Source organism: Sebastes fasciatus, chromosome 23, assembly GCF_043250625.1.
Source record: "Sebastes fasciatus isolate fSebFas1 chromosome 23, fSebFas1.pri, whole genome shotgun sequence".
Lineage (NCBI taxonomy): Eukaryota > Metazoa > Chordata > Actinopteri > Perciformes > Sebastidae > Sebastes > Sebastes fasciatus.
Window position 1 is genome coordinate 12,609,956 of NC_133817.1, and position 20,429 is coordinate 12,630,384.

General features: G+C 41.7%; 1 protein-coding gene across 1 annotated transcript; it reads left to right on the forward strand.

The window, feature by feature from the left end:
* Window positions 1-239: 239 nt before the first annotated feature.
* gnptab (N-acetylglucosamine-1-phosphate transferase subunits alpha and beta) lies at window positions 240-18,904 on the forward strand. The gene is made up of 21 exons (XM_074626115.1): window positions 240-527; window positions 1,364-1,449; window positions 1,773-1,892; window positions 2,328-2,378; window positions 3,483-3,685; window positions 4,284-4,348; window positions 4,751-4,885; window positions 10,715-10,876; window positions 10,958-11,137; window positions 11,425-11,595; window positions 11,717-11,840; window positions 11,924-12,130; window positions 12,290-13,320; window positions 13,398-13,597; window positions 13,676-13,895; window positions 13,986-14,099; window positions 14,209-14,294; window positions 14,391-14,489; window positions 14,575-14,742; window positions 15,498-15,588; window positions 17,320-18,904. Exons 1-21 carry the CDS (start codon window positions 366-368, stop codon window positions 17,389-17,391), a joined length of 3,747 nt encoding a protein of 1,248 aa, XP_074482216.1. The 5' UTR covers window positions 240-365; the 3' UTR covers window positions 17,392-18,904.
* Window positions 18,905-20,429: the final 1,525 nt, after the last annotated feature.

The window sequence follows — 20,429 nt, forward strand, 5'->3', positions numbered from 1 at the left end:
ACCACCTTGGAGATTTTAGCGTCTTTAAGCTAATTGTTTTGGTTTTACAGCCCAAAACACTAAACACTAAAAAAACACTGTACATAAGCCTGAAGGCACCACATCGGAGCCTGAAGGCACCACGTCGGAACCTGAACGCACCACGGGCCTTGCTCCTCCCCGCCAGAGGGCGACCGCGAGTCCGAAGTGTTAGAAGCAGCAGCAGCAGCGTCACCGCCGCCAAGGAAGCCGTCAAATGTCTTCTCGTCGCATGGGTTGTCGTCATGCAGTCTGAGTGGTGGTCAGCTGACAGATCCGGGTCTGTCTGTGATGTTTACTTTCTTTGTTTTAGTTTAGTGCGTTAAAACCTGCGTTTCTGTGAATGAATGCAGCGGTATGCGTCGCCCAGGACAACCATGGTAGTCGTCAACTCGGTGCTCAAGCTGTTGCAGCGGCAGACCTACACCTGTCTGTCCCACCGGTACGGGCTCTACCTCTGCTTCGGGGGGATCGTCCTCATGATAGTTTCCGCCTTTCAGTTCGGAGAGGTGAGTTTCTTCTTTTCTTAAACTCCTGCAGCTTTACTGGCTGCTTTGATGCTGAATTAGCTAATCCTAGTTGCTTGACAACTGTGTCCTCGTTCTGCTGAACCAGACTCCACTCAAAAAAGTGGTTGTTTAAAGGGGATCTAGCTAGTTTATAAACATACTTCATCTTTAGTTCATTAATCCTGATGTTTTAAGAATGTTTAGGGTGTTCATGCTACTTCGGCTTTATTAATAATCACAAAAAAAACCTTCAAATCTCAAATTTCGTCATGAAATGACTCCCAATGGCTTTGCTAACTAAACTGACAGTCCATGCCTTACAGCTGTGTCCTCGTTCTGCTGAACCAGACTCCACTCAAAAAATTGGTTGTTCAAAGGGGATCTAGCTAGTTAGTAAACCTACACATCTTTTAGCTCATTAATCCAGATGTTTTATAAATATTTAGGGTGTTCATGCTACTTCGGCTTTATTAATAATCACAAAAAAAACCTTCAAATCTCAAATTTCGTTAAGAAATGACTCCAATTGCTTGCTAAGCTGACAGTCCAACCATGTTGTAAGTTAACCATGTTTTTTGTGGAAGATTTGTGAATATCATGCAAAGCTTTAAAAGAAGTTTTGATATGTTTTTGTTGTGGTATTCGGGCATATTTGTTGAATTGACGAACCGTAACTAAAGATCTCCTAAATACTCAAAGTCTTGCTGTACAGAGTGCACCTGTGCAGAAGAGTGAGCAAGTAAACTGACCTGTTTTTTGAGTGTGGTTTGGTGTGGCCTTGGTAACTACTTGTCCTGCAGCATTGCATGATGTTGTGCACCCTATTTTCCATACAGGTGGTGGTGGAGTGGAGTCGGGACCAGTATCATGTGCTGTTTGACTCCTACAGAGACAATGTGGGTGGGAAATCATTCCAAAGCAGGTGAGCAAAAGACAGTATTTAAGCTCCCAATAAAGGGTGCCTTGACACATCACAACAAAATAAATACATGCATTATCACTCCTTCATTTAGGCAAGGGTTCAGAAGTCATATCCTATTCACAAATATGAATGCCAACTTTCTGCAAAAGCCTTCTTTGGTGCCACACAGGACTGTTTGCACCCTTCCCTTGAGAGGAATCTGTGTAACCATGCATTAACAAATACTAATCCAGATTCTTCGGAGGAGGGAAACGGGGTCACGGCTTTGCAGTTTGAGTACTGTCTTGAGTGATATGAGTGTTTCTTTTCTTTCTTTTTTGCAGGCTCTGTCTGCCCATGCCTATTGATGTGGTGTACACATGGGTGAACGGCACAGACGTGGCTCTGCTGAAGGAGCTGAAGACGGTCAAAGAGCAACTGGAGGAGGAACAAAGAGTTCTGAGGTAGCTGTGACTCCACTGTCTGTGCAAATACAGTGTGGCAGTGAAGCTTGATGGTTAGGTAGAATAAATGTAGGTTGTAACCCATTCCGGCAATTAAATATAAACCTTTATTGTTCTGCATAAAGTCTTATCCTGCAGTATGTGGACACAGGGTGCAAACACACTCAAGTTTCTATCTGCATACAGTCTGATTTGGCTGCAGCATTATCATTTTCACTCTGATTGGCTTTGTTCAGACATTGATCCAGAGGAAGAGGGAATCAAAGGTTAGAATAACTCTGAGGAAAAAAGTTCCTGTTCCATTAGTCTCTGAATTTTTTGTTCTTCTCTCAGGTGTTGGCATGAAAAACATGCTATATAACATGCAGCTATAGTACAGTGTTACTACTCTAGGTTAATGAAAATAACATGATTTCACTGTTTTGTTGCACACAGGGAACATCTGGGGGAAAATGCAAGCGAGGCAACTGAAGTGCCAAAAGAGAGGTGAGCCTGACGATATGTTGATGGGTGTTTGACAGTCCTTATAGGTCACAAAGTTAGAACAAAAACTTGAGAAGGGGTGGGCTTATATGGTATGGATATAGATCATGGCATATGTCTTTCATTTTCCAGAAAATAAACAGAGAAACTGTTTCTCGATCAAATTGCCATATGAAATGTCTGATTTGCGTTAAATCAGAACTAAATCTCCCAACAATAGTCATATGCAAATCCAATATTTCCATACAGAATTCATGTTCACGGATTTACATTGCCCACAAAGGCAAGAGATAAGAAAAGGATAGCTGGGTACACCTATACAACATAATGCAATCCAGCTCTGCCACATATTCTACTTTTATGAAGCTTATAATGGCCAGTTTTTGTTCAAACGTGTCTTTTTAGAGATCATTTGCAGACTCATTGGCCTTTCAAAACACTGGGAAATGACAGTTAAAGACACAATGAGGCAGCAGTGTGAGAATTTAATGTTGAAACAGGAAGTTGGGGTGGTTTAAACCACAAGGGGACCTAACTGAAGTGAAACGTGGTGGGATAACCGTTACTTGATGGAGACAAAAGAGGCCTAACATTGTTAAAGAGGACCTATTATGCCCATTTTCAATGGGATATGAATCTAAAATTCAATAATTTCTTGCATCCTTTTGTAAAATAAGTGTACGTAGTTGCTTGAAAGACATATCTAATGAGGTGGAAGAGTCCTTTTACAATTTGAACTGACTCAAATGATCGACGTTGGTGACGATGTGAATCTTAAAGCTGACCCACGATGAAGATTCGAGTTCAAGATCAGGATTTCCTGTGTTAAACCACCAGAATGTTAGGCTGACAAAGGGGGCCCTATCTCTCTCGCCTTCTCCCTCCTCTCTTTGGGTCGAGATTAAAAACCCATCTGTGAGTTTTAACCGCAGACACCAAGAGAGACTCAACGTTTCCACAAGGGAGGCTGTTTGCAGAACGTGTGAACTTGACTAATTTCACGCGTACGTATGTTTGAGTGCAAAAACCACAAAGTTAGAAGAGGCGGTTTTCTGAGTGGGAACACAAGGTGAAGATGCATTAAGTATTATTCTTTTCTGTTTTCAGTGTTAAGCCAGAATGCCTGCTGTCCCACTGCATCATAGCGCCCATGCTGGCACTGGACCCCGCTCTGCCAGCCAACATCACACTCAAAGAGCTGCCGTCGCTCTCCTCCTCCTTCTCTGCTGCCAAAGAGCTGCTGCTGATGACCAAACCCTTCCTCTCGTCCACCACCGTCTCTGTGGTCGTCTTCCACTCGCAGGCTGACGGTAAAAACACACACAGAAGAGTTCAGAAACACTTCATTAAAATGAGATTTGCCAGCAACAAATGAGGGGCACACATTTGTCAGGAAAAGGATGCTCCTTAAATGCTTCTCAAGGGAGAGACGTAAAAACACAGAGGGGTGCAATAACTGAACCCAGCAGGCAGATTATCACTGAGATATGAACAATTGTTTACAATGCAAAACATGTTATTTGAAGTGTGATTAATGAGTAACCAGAACATGAGGATGTAGCAGCGGTGGGATAGAAACCTGTATTACCAGTAAGAGCAGCAGCATCAGTATAGTGAAAGTGAGAGCTAGGGCTGGACGATTTTATTTGATTCTGTCTTGTGTAAATATTCTGATGCCTGTCCATTTATGCATTTAAACACATGATCAGCTGCTTAATACTGAACCCTTGTTGGCATTGTTTAACCATTTTAATGATCTAAAAGGTCCCATACTCACACATAAGCCTTTTCTAACATTACGTTTTTTCTTTTTAAAATCTAAAGACAGGCGTTAGTCTTCTGGACTGATTTGACCTGAAGTTTTAGTTTTACTAATTATTTATTCATTGTTGTTGTTGTTTTTTACAGCTGATAAAGCCTATACAGATGTGTCTAGAGAAGACCAGAAGTTCTCTGTGTCCAGATGTTACCTGGTGAGTTTATAACTGTTACATTAACTGTTAAATGCACGTTGAACTGCATGACACTCTGTCTGATTTAACATAATATCCTTAAATCGTGGCAGATCATGATTATTAAATATCAAAAGGTATTTTTATGCATTTAAACTAAGGCTGTCCTTGAATAAAGAAATTCTTAGTCGACTAAAACTCATGTGATTTTTGTTGACTGACTGATTAGTTGATTTAATCAACAGATCTGTGAAACTGAGTTTCTCCACAAAGAGTCACACAAAAGCACCACTTTAAATCTCGTGTTTACCAGAGTTGTTTCTTGGAAATGAGTCATTCGGCATGACAAAAGGATAAAAAAATGACTAATCGACTAAAGATTTCTAAGGAAAAGTTCCTCTTTGTTTGTTGCGTGTTTTGTAGACGACAGATAAAGAGGCTCCGGGTCTGATCCGCATGCAGTCTCTGGCCTACCTGAGCGGCTTCCCGGCAACCTATAAAGAAACGGAGCAGCTGAGAGTCAAACTGCCGTCTACCATAACCACTAAGATCAAACAGGTAAAACATATTAATTATTATTATTAATACAGATCGAAACGTTGCCTAAAAAGATAAATAAACTATTTATTTGGGGCCCTTTTTGTGCACCTCAGTTTAGTATTTTTTGTCTTGCACCTGAATATCTTTGCCTGGTTGTGTACTATTATTATTACTCACTAAATTATTACTTATTACTAGGGATGTCCGATCCGAATCCTTTAGTATCATCGATCCGATACTTATATTAACCTAAATGTTGATTAAATATCTGACTAGGGCTGCAATTAAGTATTATTTTCATTGTCGATTATTTTCTCTATTAATCGATTAGCTGTTTGGTCTATTAAATGTTTCACTATAGATACATGTACAGTAGACTCAATTGACTTTTACCTTTATTTTGTTAATTATAATACTTACTTGATGCAGAGAATTAGAGCATTATTTCTTTAACTTCATCATACCTGAACTTTGCCACCAGATGTCACTCTCACAGTGCTTAAGGATGTTGCTCACTACAGACATATACTGTATATTTGTGCACAAATTAGGATCTTTTTATACATCACAGCAGCAGCGTAATCTAAGAAAGGGCCAAACACAAATGTCAAATCCTCCTTGGAGCGGAGGTTGCACTGTCCTGCTAAATATGGTCTTTTTCTATTTTAAACAGTTATGTTGTGATGTGGATAAAGGGACTCTGTTTAGCGCGGCGGCTTGTGCATCTAATCATTTTCACTAATCACAAGTCTGCGTTATATTTTGAGAGGGAGGAATGTCACTAACGAGCGCGGATTACTCTGAAATAATCAAAGAAAACAAAACAGCGGAGTGACCCTGTCACACCAGCAGCAGACGGGCAGGACGGCCATGAGTCAACTGTGTGTCCCGTCTTCCCATAATATACTCACATGATTAGAACTAATGGGTGACGGATTAGATAACATCTTTAATAACTGCCTTTGTATACTAAAAGCAAAACAAAGTGTTATACTACAGCTTTACAGTATCAGTAAAGAAGCATGAATAATGAATTGTCCTAAAGTCTTAAAAACCTCTCAACTGTATTTTAGAGGTGAAGCAATTAGTCAATTATTCAATTAGTTGATTAACAGAATTAATTTTTAAGCAAAAAGTCCCCAAATTCACTTGTTCCAGCCTCTCAATTGTGAATATTTGCAGATTTTCTTGGTCCTCTAGGAGAGTAAACTGAACATATTTGTATGTTTTGGATTGTAGCTCCATCCAAACAAGGCTTTGGAAGTAATGGTGGGCTATTTTCACTATTTTCCAACATTTTATAAACCCAAACGATGAATTGAGAAAATTATCAGCATATTAATTGAAAATTAAAATATTTTTTCATTGCAGCCCTACTGTATTTAAAACAGTTGTAAATATAGTAATTTGAGCTGCAATGCGTCTTTACACTTTGGCTCTTACATTTACATAAGAACGGGATTATACTACATTATCAAATTATATATTGTTTCAAAGCAATAAAGTTAGGTTTGTTAAGCCAATTATTTAGCGTACGATAAATAAAACACAAATCATGAAAAAAGTAAATATATATGTATATATATATTTACTTTTTTCATGATGTATATATGTATGTATATATATATATATATATATTATGGAAAAAATGGACTGCATAAAATAATTATTTTAAAAATGGACTGCATAAAATAATTATTTTAAAAATGAATAAATACTAAAGGTGCAAAGTTATTTTAAAACCGATACATTTCTGGTCACTGGGAATCCTCCATGGGGTTAGTTTATGAATGATCCAATCACCTTATCAAGGTTTTGGAGGTTTCCTTCTATTGCAAATGCTAATTTATCCACAGAACGGAGGCTTGATAATCCTTTTAACTACTGTCAGAGTTGGTTATTGTATGCTTACCCAAAACACAGCAATTTGTTTGCAATGTTTAGCACAGAAAAAACAAAAATATTCCGTCTTTTTTATCCTCAGTCGCTTTAGTTATACACCAGGAAACATACCCAGCAAGTAAACTATCACATAAAGCACAAAGGAAGATAATAATCAACCAAAGTTAATGAATTGGACTTAGTTGTTTCTTCATCTCAATTCCAGATAGCATTAAAAAAATCTCCAAAACAAACATGCAGCTACTCTGATTATTACAATAATATACTGTGTATAACAATAACTGTATATAATAGACACACATTTACAAGATGCAGCTTCAGGGGAGTCAAACTCTCTTTAACTTTGTGTGTGATGACCTGTAGGTTAACATGTTTGACCTACATATCATCACAGTTGTCCCATCATTCCCTGCATTTGTCTCCAGGTCTGTGGTCTCGGTGCAGCCTGGTTAGGTCATGTGATAATAGCCGGCGGCATTCGGGCTGTAACCTTAGCTGGCGGTGCGGGGGTTAACACTAACAACTGTTTGGAGTGGCGTGGCGCCAGCCTGCATGCTGAAAGGTCACAAGGATTTTACTGACCTTCCCTGCACTCATGGACACACCCTGTCATCTCTTACATGATTAGTTATGCTTGTCTTTACCTGTGTGGAGTCCAGGATTTCTCTTTTATCAGAGGAACAAGCTGGATTAAAACGGAAGGCTTGTGGTGAGAGATGTGAAGCCGGTCCAGGATGGAAAGTGTGTGTGGCGTTTTAAATCTGGAAGGATTCTGGGCACACGGGCCACCACACAATACACAGGTTGGGTTTCAAGGTGTTTCCTGGTGTTGCCAGGCCGATTCTGTGAAAGAGGGATGATGTGCCTAGTGTGGAGGGAGAGGTTCAGCGCTGAGAGACAGACGGTATTTATAGCTGGTGTTAGACCGAGCGCTATGGTGATGAAAGCTGCCGCACAACCCCGATCATCTGCCCTCCACTGTTTGTGTACAGGCCCGCTGATGTGTTTGTGTTAGCGTGTGTTTTTATCTGTCTGCGGCTGACCACATGGTGTCTCATCTCCTCCATGAAGCAAGAAGGTTTTTATTTCTCATACAGGATGTGCAGTGCCAGGCTAGAAGCTGTGCTAAAAAGTAGGGCTGCAACTAAATAGTGATTATATTCATTGTTGATTAATCTGTTGATTATTTTCTCGATTAATCGATTAGTTGTTTCCTTTATAAAATGGTGAAAAATGTTGCTCCAAAGCCCAAAATGACATCCTCAAATGTCTTGTTTTGACAACAACTCAAAGATATTTAGTTTATTGTCATAGAGGAGTAAAGAAACCAGAAAATATTCACATTTAAGCAGCTGGAATCAGAGAATTTAAACTTTCTTTCTTAAAAAAATTACTCAAACTGATTAATCGATTATCAAAATAGTTGGTGATTAATTTAATAGTTGACAACTAATTGATAAAAAGATTAATCGTTGCAGCTCTACTAAAAAGACTAGAGTGCAATAAAGTAAAAATAAGTATAAAGGATAACAATGCAAAGGTAAAAAATTATAAAATATGTAATATATAATGCTAAAGTGTTTGTGTAGGTGGGTTGTGCATTTTTTCCAGGTTATAAAAAGGCACATATGTCACAGTCTGAATGCAAACGTACTGGAAAAATATGTGCATGCTTGAGTGCAAATATGGAGGGCGTCAGCTAACCTCTGACAGAGGGGATTAAATGAGCTGTGAAACCGCTGTGCATTTAACAATTTAATTTGTTTAAAAAGGGCTACAACTAGCGATAATTTTCATTATAAGTTAATCTGCTGATTATTTTTAGTCAATAATATATCTCAGAAAATAGTGAAGGGTGCCAATTAAGTTGCCCAAGATGATGTCTTCAAAGAAATAGTTTTCTCTCAGACAGGCGATGCAGGATGACGCAGCTTCAGCTCAGATGTCGCCGTCTATTGTTCTGCCTCGCCGCCACGACATCTCAATCCACCTGCTTCAATAGATCACTCACCACAAGGTTAATTGGTTTACTCGGTGTCAACGCAATTCTTTGTAGGCTAATTACATATTCTGTTGCCTCTGCGGTGACATAGAGGCCACAGTGATGAGTTTATATATCGAGACTAAAACTGTGTTACACTTTAATAAACATGTTAATACTGTGGTGAGGAATAACTTTAGCTGAATTCAAATTAAAGGAAATTGGAAGAATAAGGCATTACTTTGTGGGCCAGATGCAAAAATAAACATGTTGGAGTGTAATGATGATCATCATGCAGTTTCAGACCTTTGATTTAGATAATAAAATGGTGAAAACTGACGATTACAATGTCCCAGAGTTAAGGGTAAACCGTCCAAAAACCTAAAGGTATTCACTTTAGTGATAAAAAACAGAACAAAGCAGTAAATCCTCTCATTTGAGAAGCTAGAACCAGAAAGCATTTGGCATATTTTCACTGATAAATTATTAATCGATTGAATATCGAAAAATCATATGGCAATTGTAGTACCAGTCAAAATAATCACAATTAGACATATTTTCAAAATCGTTAAGCTCTACTAGTAAATACTGTGTTTGTATAAAATAGTTTACACTTGCTTACAGTCAGGCGTGTGCCAGTGTTAGGCCACCACGTGTGTGTGTGTGTTAGAGCATTATCAGGACTATAAAGAGAGCTAGAATACAGACGGCAATGTGATCCGGGGCTTTCTGTCTCCTCAGTTCTCCCAGTTGGGTTTATAAGACGCAGCTAATCCTCCTCACCTAAAAACAGGAGCGGAGAAAAACAAAAGGAGTCGAGGTCATGGGAGATGTTTGGGTTCAGTGTGGGGTGATGGAGTGAGACGGGGTGAGTCATTTTCCTGGAAAGCTTAAGAGTTTAAGAGACGAGAGAGGCAAGACCGATTTTTTGAAGTAGGTAACTCCCAGAGTCCTCAGATGCCTCGCATAGCTGTCCTGAGATCAGACAGAGAGCCATCCCCATGTGACCCCCATGGAGACGATGACATCACAGAACTTTCCGAACTCTAACCTCTTTAAAACACACACACACACACTTGTCGTTGTGACTGCAGCAGCCAGCGAATGTCTCTGCACCAGCATCATCGCTGCTTTGATTTTGTAGCTGCGGGGTCAGAGGTCACCCCGTCAGTCTTGTCGTTTCCATTCTCAGACTTCCAGAAATGTTCCCGTCCCCAGGATAGACTGATGAAGGTCAACTCGGGTCACTGGTTAACAATAACGGCCAGCGTCAGCCGTGGTTGCGTCTCATCCTCCTACTTCTTCTTCTGCCCCGTTTTCACGCCTCATGTGGACGCACACACGCCGCTAATTGCGCTCAGCGTCTCCTCTCCACAGGAGAGCCCGTGTGTAATGCAGGCTTCCACTCAGCCCTTTCAGCCCGAGCCCTCCATGAGTTGCATTGGAGAACGCTACGACACAAGCAACGGCAGTGAGGGCTCTGGTATGGCTCGTCTCCATGACATGACAGGCCAGACATGGACGGCATAGCGCTGCAACACGTTACTCTACAGTATTGTTGTTATTGTTATTGTCATTATCGTTATTGGAAAAAAAAACATTTTCCAAAAGGTTTTGTATGTTTTATGCATGTTTGTAATCCTGAGGGGTTAAAGAAAAAAGAATATTTCAATCCCAAAATTGAGAATCGAATGCCTACACAACGAACAAATAATAGATTATTCAGGTCCAGCTCTACATCTTAGTTTAACATGCATTAACACAAAGTTCAGCTGAGGCTGATGGGAATGACATTATTGAATTGGCCTGATGATGGCGCCATATGAAAAGCCAGGGGATCACCAAAATGATTGGAATTGATCCTCCTGGGGCTTTGATTGTGTAACCGAATTTCACAGCAATCCATCCAACTGTTGTCAAATGGTGAATTAACGCCTTACTGTTGACGTTTATTTATTCCTCAGTTTGAGTTGTACTCGGAGGCCAGCATCGCCCTGCTCCACCTGAACACTCCGCAGGACTTCACTGATCTCACCCAGCAGGCTAAAAAGAACCTGACCCTGGATGGGAAAGAGTTAACCATCAGCCCGGGCTACTTGTTTTGGGACCTCACCGCCATCTCACAGGTACGACTGCTCCTCCACTGAAACTCTGTTAACTGCTCATCATGAGATACAAGCTAAATATGTATCGTTTCTCCTCTCCAGTCCAAACAGGATGAAGATGTGTCAGCCAGCCGGTTCGAGGACAACGAGGAGCTGCGCTACTCGCTGCGCTCTGTGGAGAGACACGCCCCCTGGGTGCGACACATCTTCATCGTCACTAACGGGCAGATTCCCTCCTGGCTCAACCTGGATAACCCCAGAGTTACAGTTGTCACACATCAGGTAAAACTTAAGCCTCGGCCTCCCACACTTCACTGCACTCTTAAACAGGGATGGGTGGTCAGCTTATCATTACTGACTCCTAACCCTGTGTAACGTCTTAAAAAACAAATAGAAAAATACCAAAACAATTACAGAAAACCTGACCTGAACATTCAGCAAACTAATTTCCTGAAGTCTCTTTTCAAGGCACTTATATGTATCACAGAAACTATGCTTTGTGTCGGTTGGAAATTACATGTTTAGTTTATTATTATATGAATGTAAATGTGTTTTTTTTTTACTTCCAGGATACTTTTCTGAACAACAGCCATCTTCCCACCTTCAGCTCCCCGGCCATAGAGACCCACATGCACCGCATCCCAGGGCTCTCCCAGAAGTTCATTTACCTCAACGACGATGTGATGTTTGGCAAAGACGTCTGGCCGGACGACTTCTACAGCCACTCCAAAGGACAGAAGGTGTGAAGAAAATATAACATAGTGCTCACCGGGGAGTGTGCAGACTGTTTCATGCAAGGAAAGTTAAATTGAGATTGCTTTTCTCTGACTACAAACTGGCCTTTGCATCTTTTCCCTGCAGGTGTATCTCACCTGGCCTGTTCCCAACTGTGCTGAGGGCTGCCCAGGATCTTGGATCAAAGACGGCTACTGTGACAAAGCCTGCAACAACTCCGCTTGTGACTGGGACGGAGGAGACTGCCTCGGTAAACAGATCAACACTATCATGTACAAATAAGCTCATTTGGTTCATTCATGTCTTAATACGTTGTTCCTTTTTCTCTGACAGGTGCGGCGGGGAACAGTCGGTTTGTGGCTGGGGTCGGCGGTGGCGGCGCCGGTGGAGGTGGTGGACAGGTGTGGCAGTTTGCAGGAGGTCTGGGGGGTACGTCATACTGTAATCAAGGCTGCGCCAACTCTTGGCTGGCTGACAAGTTCTGTGACCAGGCCTGCAACGTTCTCTCCTGTGGGTATGACGTGGGAGACTGTGGCCAAGGTGAGTTCGATGAAAATACATACTATGCTGATATTTTCTAGCCACATTTGCTTTATAATAATAAATAAAAGGTATAATAAAGGGAAGTAGTAACACATTTTTGTGTTGGTCTTATCCTGGGATTTGTTATTGGCCTCATCCTATTCATTCCTGTTGCAGAGCACTTTGGCGAGCTGCACCATGTGACCCTGCTGAGAGATCAGAGCCTCTACACCCTCCCACTAGGTGAAACCAGACCGTATTTCAGCTTCGACAGGCTGGCCCGCAGAGTCTCCGAGGCCCACGTGAGCGACAACCCGGCGCTTCGCCACACCTCCGTCGCCAACAAGTGGAAGACCATTCACCTGCTGCTCCACCCGGGCCACAACGCCACCCAGATCCAGTACAATCTCACTTTCCAGAAAGAGGACGACACGGAGTTCGTAATGAGCTTCAGCGTAGCCGTCGACACCCGAGAGGTGCCTCAGGCTAACGTGTCCCAGGCTGCGAGCAAAGACGCCAGCCAAGAGCCGAAGCCGACCCCGACTCCAGAGCCGCCGGTCCCGTTCTCGGATGTCCCCGAGGACAAACAGGGTCCTAAGATCCAGAAGAGGCCGCCTGGTGAACCTCAGGTTGTCGTAGAGGTGCCGGCGCTGAATGTGTCGCTTCTACCAGCTGCTGTGCAGAGCGAGCTGCAGAAGCTGGAGGAGAAGCTTCTGATCGGTGACATCACTATGAAGGGTTATAACCTCACAAAGGCTGAACTTCTGAAACCTTACGAGACGCTGGCTCAAAAGCAGCACGACATCGATTCACAAGCAGCTGATGAGGGTGCAGAAAAGGTCCATAAGCCCTATAAAGACCTGGAGGGAGAGCAGTTGGAGGGGAAACCACCCGTGGAAGATGAAGCAAGAAATATTCAGAAAAATCTAAACTCAAAAGAAGAAAAGTCCAGGAAAGACGCGCCTGTAACTCCTCTTATCCCAGTCCATATTGATGATAAGCTTAAGAAAGTAACTCCCAAACATGATCTGAAAGCTGCGATCGAGAGGCCCATGACTTCCAAACTGCTAAGCAGCATTTCCAAAGCTAAGAGTGCAGAGAGTCAGGCAGGAGGAGCTCCAGTCGGGAGGAAACTCCAACACTTCATCTCCGCAGACAGAGGCTTCCTGCCGTGGGAGAGGAGGAAATACTTCCAGGAACTGCTCGAGGTAAGTAGGGCGTAATTCCACTTTTCTAGTCCAAACATTTTAAATTTCTTTGAATATTAATCTCTTTGACTCTACAGGAAGAGGAGCGTCTGCAGAGAGAGTTGTCGTACGAGGCCGACGGCGGCGCCACCGGCCGAAGGTTGCAGGACACTTTTGCCGACTCGCTGCGCTACGTCAACAGGCTGCTCAACGGTCAGTTTGGATTCACGTCCCGCAAAGTCCCCGCGCACATGCCTCACATGATCGACCGCCTCATCATGCAGGAGCTGCAGGACACGTGAGTGAGATTCTTTGTTTGTGATGTTCATGAAGAGGCGACGACGTCTTAAAAACTGCTCCGCGCTCTTTTCTTCAGATTCCCAGAGGAGTTCGACAAGACGTCAGCCCATCGCGTTCGTCACTCGGAGGACATGCAGTTCGCCTTTTCCTACTTCTACTTCCTGATGAGTGCTCAGCAGCAGCTCAACGTGTCTGAGGTGTTTGACGAGATCGACACGGACCACTCGGGCATCCTGTCCGACCGAGAGATTCGAACTCTGGCCACAAGGATCCACGAGCTGCCACTCAGCCTCCAGGTCCGTCCTGGCTTCGATATAGCTTCTTTCCCTAAAACAACTCTGTGGTACTTACTACATGTGTGTAATATTTCTTTGTTTCATCTCTAGGACTTGACCGGCCTGGAGCAGATGTTGATAAACTGCTCTAAAACTCTCCCGACTAACCTGACCCAGCTCCACCTGGTGAACCCAACTCAAGAGGCCTACTATGACCCCAGCATGGTGAGCCATACTAGAAGCAAACCACTTTGAAAAAGAGAAAACCTCAAATTTACACCTTTCTGGCTGAATTATTTGACTGTTCTGAGGCAGTACTGTTTTCAATCCACAGCCTCCCGTCACAAAAGGCCTCGTCCTCTACTGCAAACCCATCACAGAGCGCATCCAGAAAGCCTTCAGAGACCAGAATAAGTACAAGTGAGCTCTTTAAGTACCATTATTCAGTCTGAAAATGTATTTAAAAAATCTGATATGCTCCCTGCTTAGCTTCACTGTTGCTGCTCTGTTGGACAGGTTTGAGATCATGGGGGAGGAGGAGATCGCTTTCAAGATGGTGCGGACTAATGTGTCCCATGTGGTCGGCCAGTTAGATGACATTAGGAAGAATCCCAGGTGGGAAAGACTCTCCCTCTATGTGGTGCAACCATACTGACTCTTAAACTGTACCAACATCTGTATTTTCATTATTCCCCAACAGGAAGTTCATCTGTCTGAATGACAACATCGACCACAGCCATAAGGACGCTGCCACGGTGAAAGCTGTGCTGAGAGACTTCTATGAGTCCATGTTCCCGCTGCCGTCCCAGTTTGAACTGCCCAGAGAGTATCGCAACCGGTTCCTGCATATGGACGAGCTCCAGGAATGGTAGGATGTCCAGTTTAGAGACTATTTTAAATCAGCTGGACATTGTAAGAGTTTTAGTTAAGTTGCTAGTGAGGCCGCAACTATTATTAGCCACGATAGCGATGTATTGTGTCTCAGTTTAGTAAATCCAAGTTTATATATATATATATAAACCAAAATTAAATAGTTTAATCAATATGGAGATGCTTGATTACCCAAATTAAAATAAATACATTTTGAGAAGGAGGCGGTAATTTATCAACCTCTTTTTTCCCCCCAAACATCCAGAGTTAAGGCTATGTGGCTGTCACCACATGGGGCCGAGCGTTGCCAGGTTGGAGCGGTGGGAATCCTTCGGGGGCTTTAGAGGGTTTTTGTCAGGGATCCTGCTCCTGTACTCGGGGGGGGCTTCAGCTGGAGAATGTCGGCTTCGCATAGAGGCTTTAAAATTAGACCGAGCCGCTTCAGATCAGTCGCTAGCTGTAAGATACTTCTAAGATCATCACACAGCTGAGCCTCCCGTCTCCTCCCCACCTCGCCTTCTGTCTTTGAGTTAGTAAAGTAAAGGGCAGATGGCGTTGGATGATGTCACCTTGTCACCCTGTTGCCCCGCTGCCCTCTGCATACTGTACTGCATACGTATGTTTCCTTCATGTTACATCACAGCGCAGTGAGACATGTCAAATTTTAGTTTCTGCGTCTGGTGTTGGACGGTAATGAAAGTTCTGTTTCTTTTATTGAAAACTAACTGAAACGTGTTTTTTTTTCTTTCGCAGGCGAGTGTATCGGGACAAGCTGAAGTTCTGGACGCACTGTGTCCTCGTGACGCTCGTCATCTTCACCATCATGTCCTTCTTTGCCGAGCAGGTTAGTGTGTCCACCTCGGACCACACACAGTTTTATTTACACGTTCAGATAAAAGACATTCGCTCATACATCTTTCCGTTTCCATGATTCACACTTGAGCTATGATTCAGGCTTTCGCTACCGAAGTTCCACTCGGAGCTGCGGCCGTCTCATGTGTCGTGCTAGTATGAGTGTCCGAGCCAGAGCCTGACTTTACAGAAATGAAAGACGCCCAGCTTTCCTCTTAGTAACGCGAGACTTGTCTGTCTTTTCGAATTGGATCAGACAGTACTTGTGTTTGCTTCGGCCTTCTTTGTTGCCAGATAAGTGGGATTTCTATTTGAAAGAACATCCAAAGAACATTATAGCAAAGAATTTAAAAATCAGGATAGTGTTCTTGGACAACTTTCCTGTTAAATTCTTCCAATTTGGTATTTGAAAGATTAAAACAAATACCAGGAAGTGTTTAACAAATACTACTCGGCCACGGTTTGACATTGAGCTGCTCTGAGGCGCTTCCTTAATCCAAAGGTTTCCAGTTTCTCCTCAGCGAACCTATAGAAAGGTTAATAGTTGCGGTGACCTTAGGAGAATTTCCCCCACAGCAACCCGTGGGACCAGTGATCCCAGTTAGGAATGTGTCCAACAGAGCCTGGCTGTCCTGCTATTCAAGTTATTAAGACGTAGACATTTGAGTCAGCTTTGTACGGTTTAGATTAGAGAGATCAAAAGTGATTTTACTCTGCTGCCCTACATCTAAGATTATCTTTCTGCTTTATTGGGTTACAGAAGGTCCGAGGGGAATTTGGTGTCAAAGTCCTTTTTAAGTAACCAAGTCTTATTTCAGAACATCGATACCACTTATATCTGTACGTAAATATGAAGCGACAGTCAACAGATGGTTAACTTAGCATAAAGACTGGCAACAAGGGGAAACTGCTAGCCTGGCTCTGTCTGAAGGGACCTAAATCTGCCTACTGGAACCTCTAAAGCTCACTAATTGACATGTTATACCCATAGACTGTATATAAGAAGTGGACGTAGTCACTGTGAAGTCACCCATTGGTTTGTGGACAATGGTTTTGATGCCTCCAGTTCAGCATTTTGACCATGTTGTTTTTTTGGAACCAGAAGTGACACGAGAGGGTGGAGATATTTTTAGGCGACCAAAATGTTACAATTAACTTTCATGAACTGAAAACACACTGCGAAAGAGTTAAAGTTCTAAGACGAAAACACGGACAACTCTCAGACCGGACAACGCCGTGGTAGCGACCTGTCAATCACAAGGTAGCCACGCCCTAAAACATCCCCTGCTTTATGGTCTATGTGACTCTAAATGAGGACCATAATTTACTAAATGAACATCATGCTGTATTGAAGAAGACTTTAAACTAGTGATTGAGACCATAAACTCATGTTTACAATGTTTACTGAGGTAATAAATCAAGTGAGAAGTAGGCTCATTTTCTCATAGACTTCTATACAATCAGACTTCTTCAGAGGAATCGCCCCCTGTTGGCTGTTAGAAAGAATGAAAGTTTAAGGCACTTCAGCATTGACTAACCTAAACCCTCTGCCAGAAAGCAAATAAGCCAAGTGGTGAACTTAGTCATAGCTTAAAGTGTAAACATCCCCACCCTTCTACATCAGTCATCCTCTCGCTGACACAACACAAAGCTTTTTTTTGTCTTCCCTTAGTTGCATGATGTCTCTAATTACGCCATTTCCTCTCCTTCCCTCTGCCTGCAGCTGATTCTGCTGAAGCGAAAGCTGTTCCCCCGACGCAGAGTGAACAGGGACAGCAACCCTGAGCGGGTGTGAAAGAAAAGGAAGTCTTCCCTCTCCTCTTCTTTCTGCACTTCAACAACCTCCGCCTCCACCCTCCACCCTCTCTCTCCTGCTCCGTAGAGAGGGTTCAGACCGGGTTGACTGGGGTGGAAACAGGAATCCGAAGTCCTCCGTGCTTGTGTTGCATCAGCGCCAACGGACGGAGGATAGAGACTTCATGAGATGGCGATGAAACATTTTGAAGAAGATGATGGATGGGGCTGGCCGCTGAAAGGAACGGCAGCCACAAAGAAGAAGCTTGTAATTCTTCTTTTCCTCCGCTGGGGGCGTCTGAGACTTTTGTACAACTCACAAACTTAAGTACACAAATAAACACTCCCTCCGCACTGCACCACCCTCCTCATGTCACTGATTCATGTGCTGTTAAAGTGTGAAACGTTTGACAGCAGCTGGTGAGGACTCGGTGTGTGTGTGTGTGTGTTTGTGCAGCAATGCAAGTTTACCATAAAATCCACAAACTGTTGCGTTTAAAGCTCAAACGATTAGCGGATTAATCGATCGGTAACTATTTCGATAATCAATTAATCGTTTGAGTCAAGGAAAAATGCCAAACGTTTTCTCTGTTTTATATCATGGTACTATAAGTTGATTATCTTTGGGTTTTGGACTCTTGGTCAAACAAAAAAAGACATCTACCTTGGGTGCTGGAAAATTGTGATGCGTATTTTCACAATTTTATAAATTAAAAAAAACTATTATTAATTGAATAAGATTGTCGCCAGTTAATTAAAAAAAGACGGTACATGCAGCCCTGGTTGTGTTTGGCTTTTATCGCTATGGCTTCATTTTAAAGAAATGAAGAAAAAAGCTTAAACATATAGGATGAATAAAATGATTTAAGTGTTGGCTGTTAAAAAAACTATGAAAACTTGAAGTGCCTTCGTTGTTCATTCCCGCTTGTTTGAACATTTTTGTTTCTCTCCTTTTGTTTTTTTACATGTCTTCTTATAAATGTTGATCACATCACACCCTAATCTAGTGATTTACAGTGAGAATGAATGGGATATAGGATAATAATAATGATTCTTAATGTGGTACAACTATAACTGATTGTTGGAGCTACATGTAAGTGATGCTACAGCTTTCATAGCCACCTGTATGTGTGTCCCTGTGGGACTCGACGGGCTCGCTACTGTCTGAAATTCAGACCCCCTCAGCATGTTCTGTAACTTATTTTGATTGTATTAGTGTGGCTGTGAGCTCGGTGATCTGATGCATCTGAATGTAAACATCAAAAAATGCTCGTCAACTACTCCAAACTTTTTTTCCTCTGAATGTCAGTTTTACAAAGTTCTTTAATATAATGACAGAAAAGGAAGTGGCTACTTGATGCAGTCAGCATTTTACAATAAAAGTCACATGATGTGTTGCGGTATGATTTCAGCAGGCGAGGCAATGAGTAACACATCTGGAAAATGGGATTTCCTCAGATTGCATCAGTTCAATAACTCCTCTGACTGAAATAAAATGTGGTTTGGTTCAGTCATCTTGCTGTTTTTGTCATGTTGTCAATATAGTACTTTATTTACTATTATATTTACTCAATTACTGTACTTACAGTAAGTACAATTTTGAGGTACTTTACATGAGTTTTTTCCATTCTGTGCTACTTCATACTTTAATTAACTAGAGTTAAAATGATTAATCAATTAGTTGTCAACTAATAAATTAATTAAATCGCCAACTATTTTGATAATCGGTTTGAGTAATTTTTTAAGAAATAAAAGAAAATAAATCTCTGATTCCAGTTTCTTAATTGTGAATATTTTCTGGTTTCTTTACTCCTCTATGACAGTAAACTGAATATCTTTGAGTTGTGGACAAAACAAGACATTTGAGGACGTCATATTGGGCTTCGGGAAACACTGATTTGACATTTTTCACCATTTTTAGACATTTTATAGACCAAACAACTAATCGATTAATTGAAAAAGTAATCGACAATGAAAATAATCATTAGTTGCAGCCCTATAATTAACAAAGGTATGATATTTAACTCCAAGTCAAGGATGCATGCACACCAAGCCTTAATTAGAAACACCTGCACAGCTCCTAGCCTCCCTGATACTTAAGTGCAATCATAGCAATTAGGCTAACAGCAATTAACTACATCCTTACCCATAAATTCCCTAATGCATTTCTAACAGCAACATTCATTACTCACTTTTCTGGACTGCACACCAACAAAATTCGGCAACTGTAGTCCCAAAGCTAAGCTATCTTAGGTTATTTTTCTCTACCTGCTGCTAATACTCTCTTAATTGACAATAATTAGAACTGCCTGTGACATCATCACCTTAGCTGCACATGATTGGTGGAACAAATGTCAATCAATAAAACAACCAATCAGGGCCCTAGAACATAAAACAGTCCTGCCTTTTGCATTCAGTGACCTTTTTACAATAGTTAAATACTCCATTAGTTACATCTCTGAGGGAAATATTATATATTTTATGTCATTACTACATCTATTTGACCATTACAGTTACTTTTCAGATCAAGGCTGTAAATAAAAATGAGTTTCTAGCTGGGACCCCTTATATTTCAGACGTCTATGAGTTGTTAGCATTTCCACCAGACATTTACTTTCAAGACTTACGCTGTTTTATTAAAATGTTATTTGATCCCCAAACAGATAAATTATCCAATATTTCACAAATACTTGTGTTTACAATGTTCACCATCTTAGTCTTGTGTCATTATGTCATTAGTTTTGCAGGTATTTGGTCAAATTTTGCATCAGTTTTGATATGTCTGTACTTGTCTGTAACTTAAAGGACCCATATTATGCTAATTTTCAGGTTCATACTTGTATTTTATGTTTCTTCTACAACATGTTTACATGTTGCAATGTTAAAAAAAAACTTTATTTTCCTCATACTGACTGCCTAAATATGCCTGTATTTACCCTCTGTCTGAAACGCTCTGTTTTAGTGCATTTCAATGGAATTGTGTTGCTAGGCAACAGCTTGGGTCTATTGTTTACTTCCTGTCAGCTGATGTCATTCACA

Coding starts and splice junctions, on each gene's coding strand:
- gnptab (XM_074626115.1), top strand. CDS start 366: ATGCAGCGGTATGCGTCGCCCAGGACAACCATGGTAGTCGTCAACTCG. Junction 528..1,363: donor CCGCCTTTCAGTTCGGAGAG/GTGAGTTTCTTC, acceptor TTTTCCATACAG/GTGGTGGTGGAGTGGAGTCG. Junction 11,138..11,424: donor TTACAGTTGTCACACATCAG/GTAAAACTTAAG, acceptor TTTTACTTCCAG/GATACTTTTCTGAACAACAG.